The 12,345-nt window shown below is 41.7% G+C and overlaps 1 protein-coding gene across 1 annotated transcript in view; it reads right to left on the reverse strand.

The window, feature by feature from the left end:
- Positions 1 to 7,142: 7,142 nt before the first annotated feature.
- LOC145390749 (uncharacterized) overlaps positions 7,143 to 12,345 on the reverse strand; it is a 14,333-nt gene continuing 9,130 nt past the window's right edge. The window contains exons 2-4 of the mRNA XM_080265545.1: positions 10,448 to 10,636; positions 8,973 to 9,442; positions 7,143 to 8,398 (exon numbers count right to left, since the gene is read on the reverse strand). Of these exons, the coding sequence (XP_080121671.1) occupies positions 7,143 to 8,398; positions 8,973 to 9,442; positions 10,448 to 10,629 (1,908 nt within the window). The 5' untranslated portion in view covers positions 10,630 to 10,636. The remainder of the gene's footprint in view (positions 8,399 to 8,972; positions 9,443 to 10,447; positions 10,637 to 12,345) is intronic.

Raw genomic sequence — 12,345 nt, forward strand, 5'->3', positions numbered from 1 at the left:
AATTTTTATCTGTTTTATGCTGACACAGACTAATTTTTATGTTTTTAATGCTGACACAGATAAACTTATATCTTTTTATGCTGACACAGATTAATTTTTATCTTTCTTTATGCTGAGAGATTAGTTTTCATCTTTTTTGTGCTGACAAAGATTAGGTTTTATCCTTTTTATGCTGACACTGTTTAATTTTTATCTTTTTCATGCTGACACAGATCAATTTATATCTTTCTAATAGCAACCCATTAATTAACATCATTTTTATCTTGACACAATTTGTATCTATTATGTTGATGGTGCTGGAGAGGGATGCCTTCATGTGGTGGCACTGATATGACTGGGTGGTGCAGCTACCTGGTTATGCAAACATCCCCCATGTCTCTCCCTGTCCCCCCAAAAGAAGGATGGTGGAATGCAGGAAGAGGGCAACTTCAGCCTGCAGTCCACTTGGTTCGCATTAAGCCTGGGGTTGCTACTACCACCAATGTCAGCATAAATTACACAAGGGTGGCTCATATATAACACTCCATTTCCTCTCCATCGGGTGATTTCTCATGTCTTGTGGGGACAGCTTAGTCAGTGTTATCAGTATCTGCCCTGCATCATTTATCCATTTCCTACTCCCATTGCCACACTGACATCCACACTAGCCTCCTGAACCATCCCCACAACACACAGAACACCGCCATATGATAGTGAAGTGCTATTTACAAACAACCCTGTACAGTATATAGCATGCCCAGTGCAAGAATATATTAATGTACCGCAAAATGACAAAAATGGGTAAGGAAGAGGTGCTGGGGGCCTCCCTAACCAACGACAACACGCGCCTAAGATAAAAAGTGCACAATCGGAGTGAGAGGATTAAGACAACCCTCGTTATAGGCAAGAGACGCATTCTAAAATATCACAAACTTTTTAAAAATACCATTAGTCCTATAAATTAAGGGAAAACTGGGAAATCATCTTTATAACTAGATATGGAACAGCAGTAAGCAATATTTTGTGCAATTTTAATATCACAAACTTTTTTACAAATAATTAATTCTGTAAATTAACTTTTTACATATAATTAGTCCTGAAAATTAGGGAGAAAACTAGCAAATGAGCTTTAACTATAGCATTGGAACTATAATGAGTAATTTTTGTGCAATATAATGACTACACTTCACTCACTTTAACTAGGCCGAGATTTTTGTCTTTTGCGTCCTATTTCCTGTAGTTCAGTGACATGACAGGACAAAACTATAGCTCTGTATCCTTACCATAGCACTTCTTTGTGACTAGCACTACATTCAAGTGTTCTAATCTCTTGCTAGGTACTTTAGATGGAGAGATGGCCATTTTTCTCCTAGTTAAAGTGAACAGAGTGTAGATATCCCAAATCCAGTGATGTCTCTTTAATATTGATCGGATTAGATGATTTTATTCAGCTTAAGGGTAACATCTTTAAGTGAAGGGGTTAATAAAGGCTGTATCCACCCCCTCCAGTTCAAAAAATTGGCCTTGAGAGAGAGAGAGAGAGAGAGAGAGAGTTATCATATCAAAGGAGTTAGCCTCACTAGTTTGATTATACTAGAGAGAGAGAGAGAGAGAGAGAGAGTTATCATATCAAAGGAGTTATCCTCACTAGTTTGATTATACTTGAGAGAGAGAGAGAGAGAGAGAGAGAGAGTTATCATATCAAAGGAGTTAGCCTCACTAGTTTGATTATACTAGAGAGAGAGAGAGAGTGTGTCATCATATCAAAGAAGTTAACCTCTCTAATCTGACTACACACTCTCTCTCTCTCTCTCTCTCCACAATTTTAATCAGTTTGGGGCAGCTATTTTGAACTGGGGAGGGGGGTCAGATAAATATTTCCCTAACCCCTTCATTAACAGATTTCATTTTAAGTTTGAATAAAATCGTCCAGTAACAGCATACACAAAGACATCGCTGGGGGTCAGGGAAATAATCGGGAAATTGTGCAACGATGTGGTGAACTTAACAGATAAAACAGCACAAGAAAGTCAGCGTATAGTGTCCAGAGAGTTGAAAAAAAAGGGGGCGGGGGGGGCAGCACATAATATCAAAAAATAAAAAAAATAAGCCTATAACATTGTCTGCTTGTAATGTAAAAAAAAAAAAAAAAAATCCAGCTGTAACATAAAGAAAATTCAGCTTATAATGTAGCAGCTAAAAAAAATAAAAAATAAAAGTCAGCTTGTCAAAAAAAAAAAAAAAAATCAGCTATAACATAAAAATAATCAGCTATAACATAAAAAAAATCAGCTATAACATAAAAAAAAAATTAGCTTATAAGGTCAAAAAAAAAAACATGAAGCCATAACATAAACAAAAATTGTCAGCTTATAATGTAAAAAAAAAAAAAAAAAATAGTCCAGCTATCACATAAAGAAAAGTGAGCTTATAAATTTAAAAAAAAATAATAATAAAGCCATAACATAAACAGATGTAGTCAGCTTATAATGTCAAAAAAAAAAAAAAAAAAAAAAAAGGTCGAGGTATCACATACAGAAAAGTCAGCGTATTACAGTATGTCAGAAAATATATAGGCCAGTCAGGCTATAACCTCAAAAACTAACAAAGTGCGCCTATAACGAGGGACGTCGTATAAGAATCACAATGCTGATCACACTCTTGCGGCCACACACCTCCACCACCGGTATAAATCAAGTTGCCTGTGACCTTAAATGCAAAAAGGTTCGATATATCACTCTGTAGGGCACAAGCACTTGCCAGCTCAATTAACATATTTACAGTGTTTTTTTATTTTATATATATATAATAATAGTTTCGGCGCTTTTTAGTCTTGAAGCGTCTCTAGATTTTTTTTTTTTGGCACACTTCATATATATACTTTATATTTATATATATATTTATATACTGTATAGAATTTATTTTTTAGGTTATAACCAGTTCCGTTTTCACAGCTGCCACGACTGCTTTTTTATCAACATACTTTTTACATTTCCATAAATCCATCACATTTATTTCCTCCATAGACTTTTTTCCTTTTCATTACCACCATCAGATTTTTCTCCAAAGATTTTGAAAATTTTTCCATAATGCCATCAGATGAATGTTTTCCACGTACAGGTACTTTTCATTTTCTATAACTGCCATCACTTGAATTTTCTCATTATACCTGTACCTTTTTTTCTCTCTCTTTCTTTTTTTTTATTTCTACCATCACCATTTACTTCCATAACTTTTCCAAACTACCATCGCCTAAATTTTCTCCTAGACTTTTCATTTTCCATAACTGCCATCTCATGTATTTTTCCAGCAGACCCTTTTAAGCCATCTTCATTCACTCTTTTATTTGATATTTATTCACTACAAACCAGCCATAGCCATCTGCATTTCCCATTCACTTGTCTTCACTCCCTCATTAAATATTTATTCATATATTAAAACACAGCAGCCTTCATTACCACCCACATATCTTATTCATTATTTTTCACTCACATTTTATATTTATTCACATATTACTACATAGCAGCCTTCGTTGACATTTACATTACTCATTCATTTTATATTCACATTTACCATACATAGCAGCCCTCATCGCCATGCCTCAATCACCTTTTAAAAATATGTGCCAAGCAGCATTTACTGGGTATTGTACAAAAAATTAACACATGTCTGTTTCGTGGTGCGGGTGGGTCCGAGTCAGTAGGGAGGAGCTACACTTTGATATCAGTGGTTGATTTTTTTTTTTTTTTTAAGTCACTCTCTGCAGCACAGCATCTCATAAGCACCGTTCAGTTTGATATTGTTGTGTGAAATTGGCTCATCAGGTCCTTCCCACTCATTCCAGGCTTAACACACCCCAGTCAGGGTTAAACACACCCCACTCAAGGTTAAACGCACCCCACTCACGACTTAAATCACCCCCAATCAAAACTAAATGCACCCCACTTGAGACTAAATGCACCGCACTTGAACTTCAACACACTCTCCTCAGGGCTAAGCGCACCCCACTTGAGGTTAAACGCACCCATGGGTATTCGCACCATGCTTGAAGCTTTTCGCACGCCACTCAAGGTTATTCGCACCCCTATTGAGGCTTTTCGCAGTCCACTCAAGGCCTAACGCACATCACTAAAGGCTATTTGCACCCAACTGAAAACCGATCCAGATGGCATCATATCACTCGGACTTCAGATATACTGTACAGGATTAGATGCTCTCCCCAGTGCGACTCCACATTTATGCAGCTTTTATTAACCCTTCTGAATATGCATAACCCTTTTGAATATGCCTCCATTATGTATCAGGGATAGGTTTCAGAATACAACTTTCTTCATACAACTGATACTGTTAACTGAGGGAAATTGGCGAATCAGCTTTGTAAGTAGTAATGGAAGTTTAAGTAGCAATCCTTTTTTGTAAATTACTTTTTATTGCTGAAAAGAACATTAAAAAAAAGTAACACACACGAACGCAGGGCAAGATTATGTTAGGTAAGGCTCTGCGGTAAATAAGTTTGAGGAGACCATTTTGTTTTGGGGAGCCCTTTTGTATAAAAATGCATCTGGAAAGAGAGGACTGTCCCTTAAGTCTCATTATCACTTGAAATTTGACTCACAGCAGTGCAGACATAAATAACTTTAATGTAAACTTATCTGGAACACCATTATATTCAGTTATATTTAAAAACAACATCATAACACAGTACAATCACTTTAACTTAAATTCAAACTCTCTCCCCTAACAAGAAGTGTGGAAATAAGACTTTGGAAAAGAAACTGTGGAGGCTCACTTTGTTGGAGTCCCCTGAATTTGGCTCTCTGTTATGTTTCTATTTTTTCTTGGAGGGAATAATCTTGTGAGTTGGCCTTTTGTTCCTCTTCCTTGCTTTAAAAAAAATATAGTGCCTCATTTGCCTCATGGTTAATCTGACACTGAAAGAAAAAGTCACTGTTTCTGCTCCTGACAGACAATTATATTCAGCTGTAGGGGAAACTAAGGGTGGCACAGTGATTTGTGGATTTATTTCTGTTATATGGTACTCTTTTCACCTTATCTTGGCCTAGATTTTTGTCCTTTTGCAGCTTATTTCGTGTTGCTTAGTGTCTGAAAGTGACAGTGCCGTGGTTCTGTGCCCTTTCCATACCACTTCTTCCTGCCAAGTATCATAAACTAGTGCACCAACTACTACAACTCGGCATCACAATAGAATGATGGTAATTTCAGTTATTTCCATAGCACTTCTTCCTGACTAGTACCATCTTCTAGTACTAATCTACTGCTACGGCTCAGCAATCATGATGGAAAGATGGTAATGTTAGGCCAGGTTACCATTAAAAAAAAAGAGTACAGTATAACCAACAGAAGATGCCCCTCCTCAGCTGAGTACAATCATCTGGTGATGTGGATGGTTTGCTCTTACCTGGCAAAGATCTGAGCCCCTTCACAGCTTAATTGATGACCAGACTGGAAGATAAATTTGACTGGTAACCAAGGAGACTCATTCACACCGGCACAATTAGGCCACATTAAATATCACACAATCATGACTTCGCATTCAAGTTGTAAAAGCGACCCTCTTCCATCAGATAAAAACAAAATGACCCTAGTAACTAAGGAGACTCATCCCTACCTCATAACTACAGTTCATTGGATTTCACACAACCACAACTCAGCATTCACGGTGCAAGTGGGCCAGTTCTGTCGGATGAAGACAAACCATACACAGCAGGCACAGTAGGTCCTTGTTATATGTGGGTGAAGTATTAAAAAAATATTACAACTTTTTACACTTAACTCTAGTTCTTTCGCCTTAACTTGGCCCAGCTTTTCATCCCTTCGCCGCTTATTGTGTTTCGTGTAACTCAGTGACAGCAAAGGGGAAGGCCACACCTCTTTGTCCTTTCAGTAGTACTTTGTGACCAGCATCGTATTCTAGCATTAATCTAGTGTTGCAGCTCAGCATTCAAGCATAAGACAGCAAGGCTAGGTTCGTGCAGAGGATAGCATGAAAATTTATTGTTGCAACTCAGCATTCAAGATAGAGAATTGGCAATTTTAGGCCAAGTTGGCATAAAAAGTGTATAGTTCTGCAATTTGGGGGAAAACTGTCAAATCTGTTTTATGGATAGCACTGGAGGTTTGACAGATAACTTTTATGATTTTATGGTGAGATCAACAAGGAAAAGAGCATTATGAAAAGATGACACACAGCAGAGATCTCCTATGCTAGCTGGTTTGTTTTCACTCGACAAAGATTTGGAGATCCATTCAGCTCAGTTGATGGCCAGGAGTAGTCAGATTGGTGGAGTGATTTAACTATTCTCATTTTACTCTAACTTGCCCTAAAACTGACATCTTTCCATCTTGAATCCTAAGTTGTAGCAATAGATCAACAGTAGAATATGGTTCTAGCCAAAAAAGGGTGGTGTGAAGAGGATGGAGAGCTGCAGTATTGTCTTTCTGCCACTGAGCTGTGTGAAATAAACTGCAAAAGGATGATAATCTGGATCAAGCTACTGTAAGAGAACTATGGTAGCCAAGGAGTCTCAGTCCTACCTCATAACTAGAGCCCATCGGATTTTATGCAACCAGGATTTAGTGTTCAAGTTGTGAGAGCAGCGTAATACTGTCAGATGAAGACACACTAACTATAAATACAAAAAATATTACAGTGCTGAAGACCTTGAGAATATTGCTGTCAGGTTAGTTCTTTCAGTCTCTTCATCCCCAATACATTATTAATCCCTCTAGCCTTCTTTGGATGCATCAAGTTATTTTACTCCACTCATTACTTATCCCCCAAATGGAGAATGGTGGACTGCAGGAGAAGGGGGCAACTTCAGCCTGCAGTCCACCAGGTTCGTGTATAAGATGAACCTGAGACAACAATAAACAACAAAAATAATCGGCATTACAAGCATGGACACAGTGCACTTTTCTGCAACTTTGCCTTCAGTGTAGAGTCAAATGGGATAGAGTCTAACCGTGTACAGCATGATTCATCCTTTTTTCTGGCACTTATAATCACATCTGTCACTGAGCATCTTACTTCCAGCACTTGTTATCACATTTCTATCACATAACACAGCACTCACCTCAGCACAGCCCCCCACCCCCCTCACTCACTTGATTTTCTTTCCTAACCTGGCCAAATCCAGCAACAATCAGTCTGACAGGGAAGAGTTGTTTCTCAATAGCACCACAGGACTGGAAAAGGTTGAATTGTGCCTTGTTTTCCTCAGTCCGTCCTCCCACGGCCCCTGTGATTTGACAGTACTGAGTGCCAGGGTTTTGTTCATGTCTATTTGGGTGTAGTTTTCCACCGTGCTGTGGTGGGGGGACTCGGGACAGGACGTGACCGACCCCTGGGGACTTGCTGGCACCACGACTGAGGAGTCTGAATTTCCCTCCAGCTCCACCAGTGTGTAGGTTACCTGGGAGTTTTGTTGGTCTGTGTCCGTGGTAGTGCCCGAGTGTGAGGAGCCGGAGCCACAGCCGCCCGGCACGGCCCCTAAAGAGCCACAGCCACCCGTCACGCCTGACAGGGGTCCGCAGCCACCGCCCATACCCACCAGGGGCCCACACCCACCACTGGCAACCATTATGGAGCCACAGCCCCCATTTGACCTCATTATGCCCGCCAGTGAGCCACACCCACCAGCCACCGCAGACAGGGAGCCACAACCACCTCCAATGGCTCCACACGCACCACCAGGAGGCACCAGTGAGGTTCTGGGGGGTATGGCCGGCCCCTCTGCCCTATCCTGTGTCAGGTTTTCGTACACGTGGCTCCTCTCGTGCGGCTCAGGAACCACGTTGGCGTAGACAAGGTTGCGTCTCTTGCCGTCGTACAGGTTCATCTTGTTGACGTATGCTCTTGGCCGACGAACCGAGCTTAGCTGCGCCGAGTGTGGGAAGGACAGGGGCCGGTTGGAGGCGTGGGTGTCATATGTGACGGTGTTGGTCCTTTGGTTTAGGCATATGTGCGGGTTTTCAGTGGGGGTGGGTGGGGGGTCACGACCAGGGGTGGGAGGGGTGTCGTCGGATCTTTCGTCGTAATACGTCGCTGGGAGGGAGCTGAGGGGGGCAGGAGGGGATGCGGGGGAGCGGATACCTCCTCCTCCTGCCCTCCCCACACCAGCACCACCACCACCACTACTGCCACCACTGCCATCACCATTCTCGGCAGCATCCGTCACCCCATATGTGAAATTGCCGTTACCGGTACTGTTTGCCCGGTCAACGCTGGGGCGGTAACTGAGGCTGTTGCTGCGTTCACTGGTGTTGTTGTAGCCAGCGGTGGTGAAGCCCCCACCACCACAGCCACCACCATTGAAGCTCGCTGCACCACCACCACCACACCCTCCACTGAAGCTCCCACTGCCACCAATACACGCACCCACACCCAGCACTGCCGCACCTGGATAAATGTACATAACAGACTGGATGAATGTAGATAACAAACTGGATAAGTGTATATAGACTGGATAAATGTAGATATTTTGACAACAGAACACCAGCTGGTAAATATAACTACAGTTCTTTTGCCTTAACTTGACCCAGATATTGTCCTTTTACAGCTTATATCATGAAGCTTAGTGGCATAAAGAGACAGTGTTACGGCTCTGTACTCTTTCCACAGCAATCCTTCATCATTAACATCATAATATAATGTCAATCTGATGTTATAAATGAGCATTTAAGATGGAGAAATGGAATTTGTAGGTCAAGTTCAGGTGAAAAAAGTGTTGGAAAATATTAATAGTCTATCTATCTGTTTATACCGAGATGTCTTAATCCCAGAAGGGGTGGTCATAAATCAGTCGACTCCCTGTTACCCTGTTGTCTGCCATCATGCTGCACTCTCCAGCTCAGCCATCCCTCTCTAATACCTCTCCATCTCATTCTTGGTTTCCTCCTCCCCCCTCCACCTAACAAAAATACTCTCCTAGTCAGTTTCTCATACAGCTAGGGAAATACAGCCATATAAATACCTGGGGTACCAGCCGCCATACTGCCAGTTCCAACCCTAGGCAGGACACTGTTACTCCCCGCCGGCACCCCTGACGTCACACTAGAATGTCGCATGGAGTGTGACCGCGGCTTTGGCTCCAGATATACATCGGGGTCGTTGGAACCTGCTGAGGCTCCAATGGCATTGCGGTGATCCAGGGCACTGCGGTGTTCATTTAGGGTGTTCCTTAGGTCGCCCCGGTGCTCATTGAGGGACGTCCGCAGGTCTCCCAGGACGGTTCGCTCCCCTAGGCTGGCCCGCATGTCCTCCAGGAGCTCCTGCTGGGGTGGTGGTGGGGCGGCAGCGGCATCCTCAGTGATATTCTGGATCTGTTGCTGGAGGAGGTTGAACAGCGCCTCGGCACGCCGGCACTTGAAGGCGTAGATGCCTGGACCCGTGGGGCAGCGGCGACCAGACTCAAAGCTGAAGAGCTCCGCATCAAAACCGTACCTGTGGCAAAGGTGTTGAGAGTAGCTCAGGTCTTCAAGAAATATTCATTTTCTACAATAAGTTTTAGTTACTAACAGGAAAGTACTGGAGTGACACATCTTTACACAGAGGCAGCCGGTTATAAAATGTCCCTCAACTCCACCACATCCTCTGACAGGAAGATGATGGACTGCGGGAGAAGGGCAACTTCAGCCTGCAGTCCACTGGGTTTGCATCCAGATAAAGCTGGGGCAACAACAACAACAACAACCGGAACAACAACAACAATGGATACAAGAGGACAAAGTTATAATATGCAAAATAAACCAAGAAGGAGTTGCGAAGAAGCCCAGTATGTCATCTTAAAGGAATGGCCAGAATATCTGAACTAAGTTTTATTGTTACAATCTCAGCACCAGCAGCATCTAAACAAAATAATTATTTATACAGTACAGTGTGCATCATTCTGTGGATTGTTTCTAATGCAATCTGTGATGATATGGGATACAGTATACTTAATACAAAGACAATACTGAGGTGTATTATGTAAAATTAATATCAGAACTCCATAAGACCTGCAAACCCCCAAAGTACCAGCTATGACCCTAAGTGGATCCTGTAACCCTTAATGGACCAACTGAAACATAGACAAACCTGCAAAACCACAAACAAACCAACAGGGTCACTTGAACTAACTTATGAAGCAAATACAGGTACATAAGTGTACCATCTGAGGCAATGTAGAGGCCAGTGTGATGGAGTTTTGTTTGATTGAAAACTGGTTCAACCTCTGCCATATCCAGTTTGACCAGTGGGCACAGAAAGAGCCTACCAACATTCCACAGACCCCATATGAAGCCTATGAGACCCCAAATACACCTATCATGACTAGAAATAACCAGTGCAAGACGTGCCAAACAAACACCGCTAAAACCAAATGTACCTCTGACAGACCAATCAAAACCCAGACAAACCCTGCAAGACATTCACTCAGACCTTCAAAACCCCCCAACAAAACCCACATACCGTCTGAGGCAGCGGAGTGGCCAGTGTGTGGCGGTCTTGCCTCGCTGGTGCAGGATCAGCTCGCCCTCCGTCACCTCCAGTTTTGCCGCGGTGAACCGGTGTCCGAGGTCGTCCACATTGACCACCTGGAATATGTTGTGGTGGTGGTCGTTGATGTCCGGCTTGCTGGCCACGCACCCCATCCTCTCCCTGAAACAACATCATTAACTTTATTATGGCAGTATTGGCGCCATCATTGTTATCATAGGTGGGGGGAGGGGATGGAAGGTTTGGAAGATGGTGATGATGATGATGATGACGATTATAGTAACACAATCATCATTAGGTGGGAAAAAAGGGTAGACTGATAATGATGTAGAATAATCATGCTTAAGAGGGAAAAGGATCAGCTGATGATATTAATAAAACCATCATCATGAGGTGGCAACAAATGGTGATGATGATAATGGTAAATATAATAAAGTCATCATTATCACTATCCTTCCCTGCAACATCAGCATTATTGCCAGTGGTATGGTGATGATGAGGGTGCAGTTTTTTGGCATACGTTACAGTGTTTCTCATATTTAAAGGAGATTCAGTGAACAATGTTACACTTCTGAACTGGATGCCTTCCTAGTTTGGGACTGAATGCATTACTCATCAGCTGACAGTGTGCATCCTCACCCACTAGAACAGGGTGGGTGGTATTATTATTATTATTATTATTATTATTATTATTATTATTATTATTATTTGGGCATGCTGAGAGGATGGAGGATGAAAATTGGTTCCAGAAAGTGAAAAGTGTGAATGTCGGGGGTAGGGTTGCCAGAGGCAGACTAAAAAGGACCTGGGATAAGGTCACAGAGTGTGGGTGAATAGGGAGGCTGCCAGAGATCAAGCAGCTTGGAGAACCACCATTAGGTGACCAAAGTTGACACATACAAGCATGCTGAAGCCTTTATAAATGACAGGATACAACAATTATTATTATTACAGTATTAGTATTGTAATTCTTATTAATGTGGCTGCTGTTATTGTCTCCATACTACATAGTGCACATCATCAATTTTATTATGTACCATATTATAATTATCGTATCACCATCAGTTGTGTCATCTCCAGTATCATGACTGTCATCATCAGTGCTGTCATCTCCCAGCTAGGCAACATGCATCATCAGAGTCAGGATCCTAACGCTGACCTAGGATATCAGTCTCCTCTGTGATATTAACCTCTCCATTGTGATTTTTTATTTCTTTATTTATTTCACCATTACTACAACACTTGGTTGGTTTTTCATCAGATGGAACTGGGTAACTCCTACAATTTAAACACTAAATTGTGGTTGTACGAAAAGTAGGAATAAATCTCCTTGGTTACTATATAAATCTCCTTGGTTACTATATAAATTTCCCTGGTTACTGTATAAATCTCCTTGGTTACTATATAAATCTCCTTGGTTACTATATAAATTTCCCTGGTTACTATATAAATCTCCTTGGTTACTATAAATCTCCTTGGTTACTATATAAATCTCCTTGGTTACTATATAAATCTCCTTGGTTACAATACCGTACTCTTTTCACCTTAACTTGGCCCAGATTTTCGTCCTTTTGCAGCTTATTTCACATAGCTCAGTGGTAGAGAGAGAGAGAGAGAGAGAGAGAGAGAGAGAGAGAGAGAGAGAGAGAGAGAGAACCAGAGGGTAAGACAGACAGAGAAAGGAATATGGCTATGCATCCTCTTCATAGCACTTCTTCATGACTAGCACCATATTCTAGTGTTATTTTATTCTATGACTCTGGATTCGAGAGAGAGAGAGAGAGAATTACGAATATTATGAAAATAAACTATGTCATCTGTTCGCAGGGATAAACACACACACACACACACACACACACACACACACGTAA

This window comes from Coenobita brevimanus, chromosome 15 (genome assembly GCF_032717465.1).
Source record: "Coenobita brevimanus isolate Jiangsu-jjx chromosome 15, ASM3271746v2, whole genome shotgun sequence".
Lineage (NCBI taxonomy): Eukaryota > Metazoa > Arthropoda > Malacostraca > Decapoda > Coenobitidae > Coenobita > Coenobita brevimanus.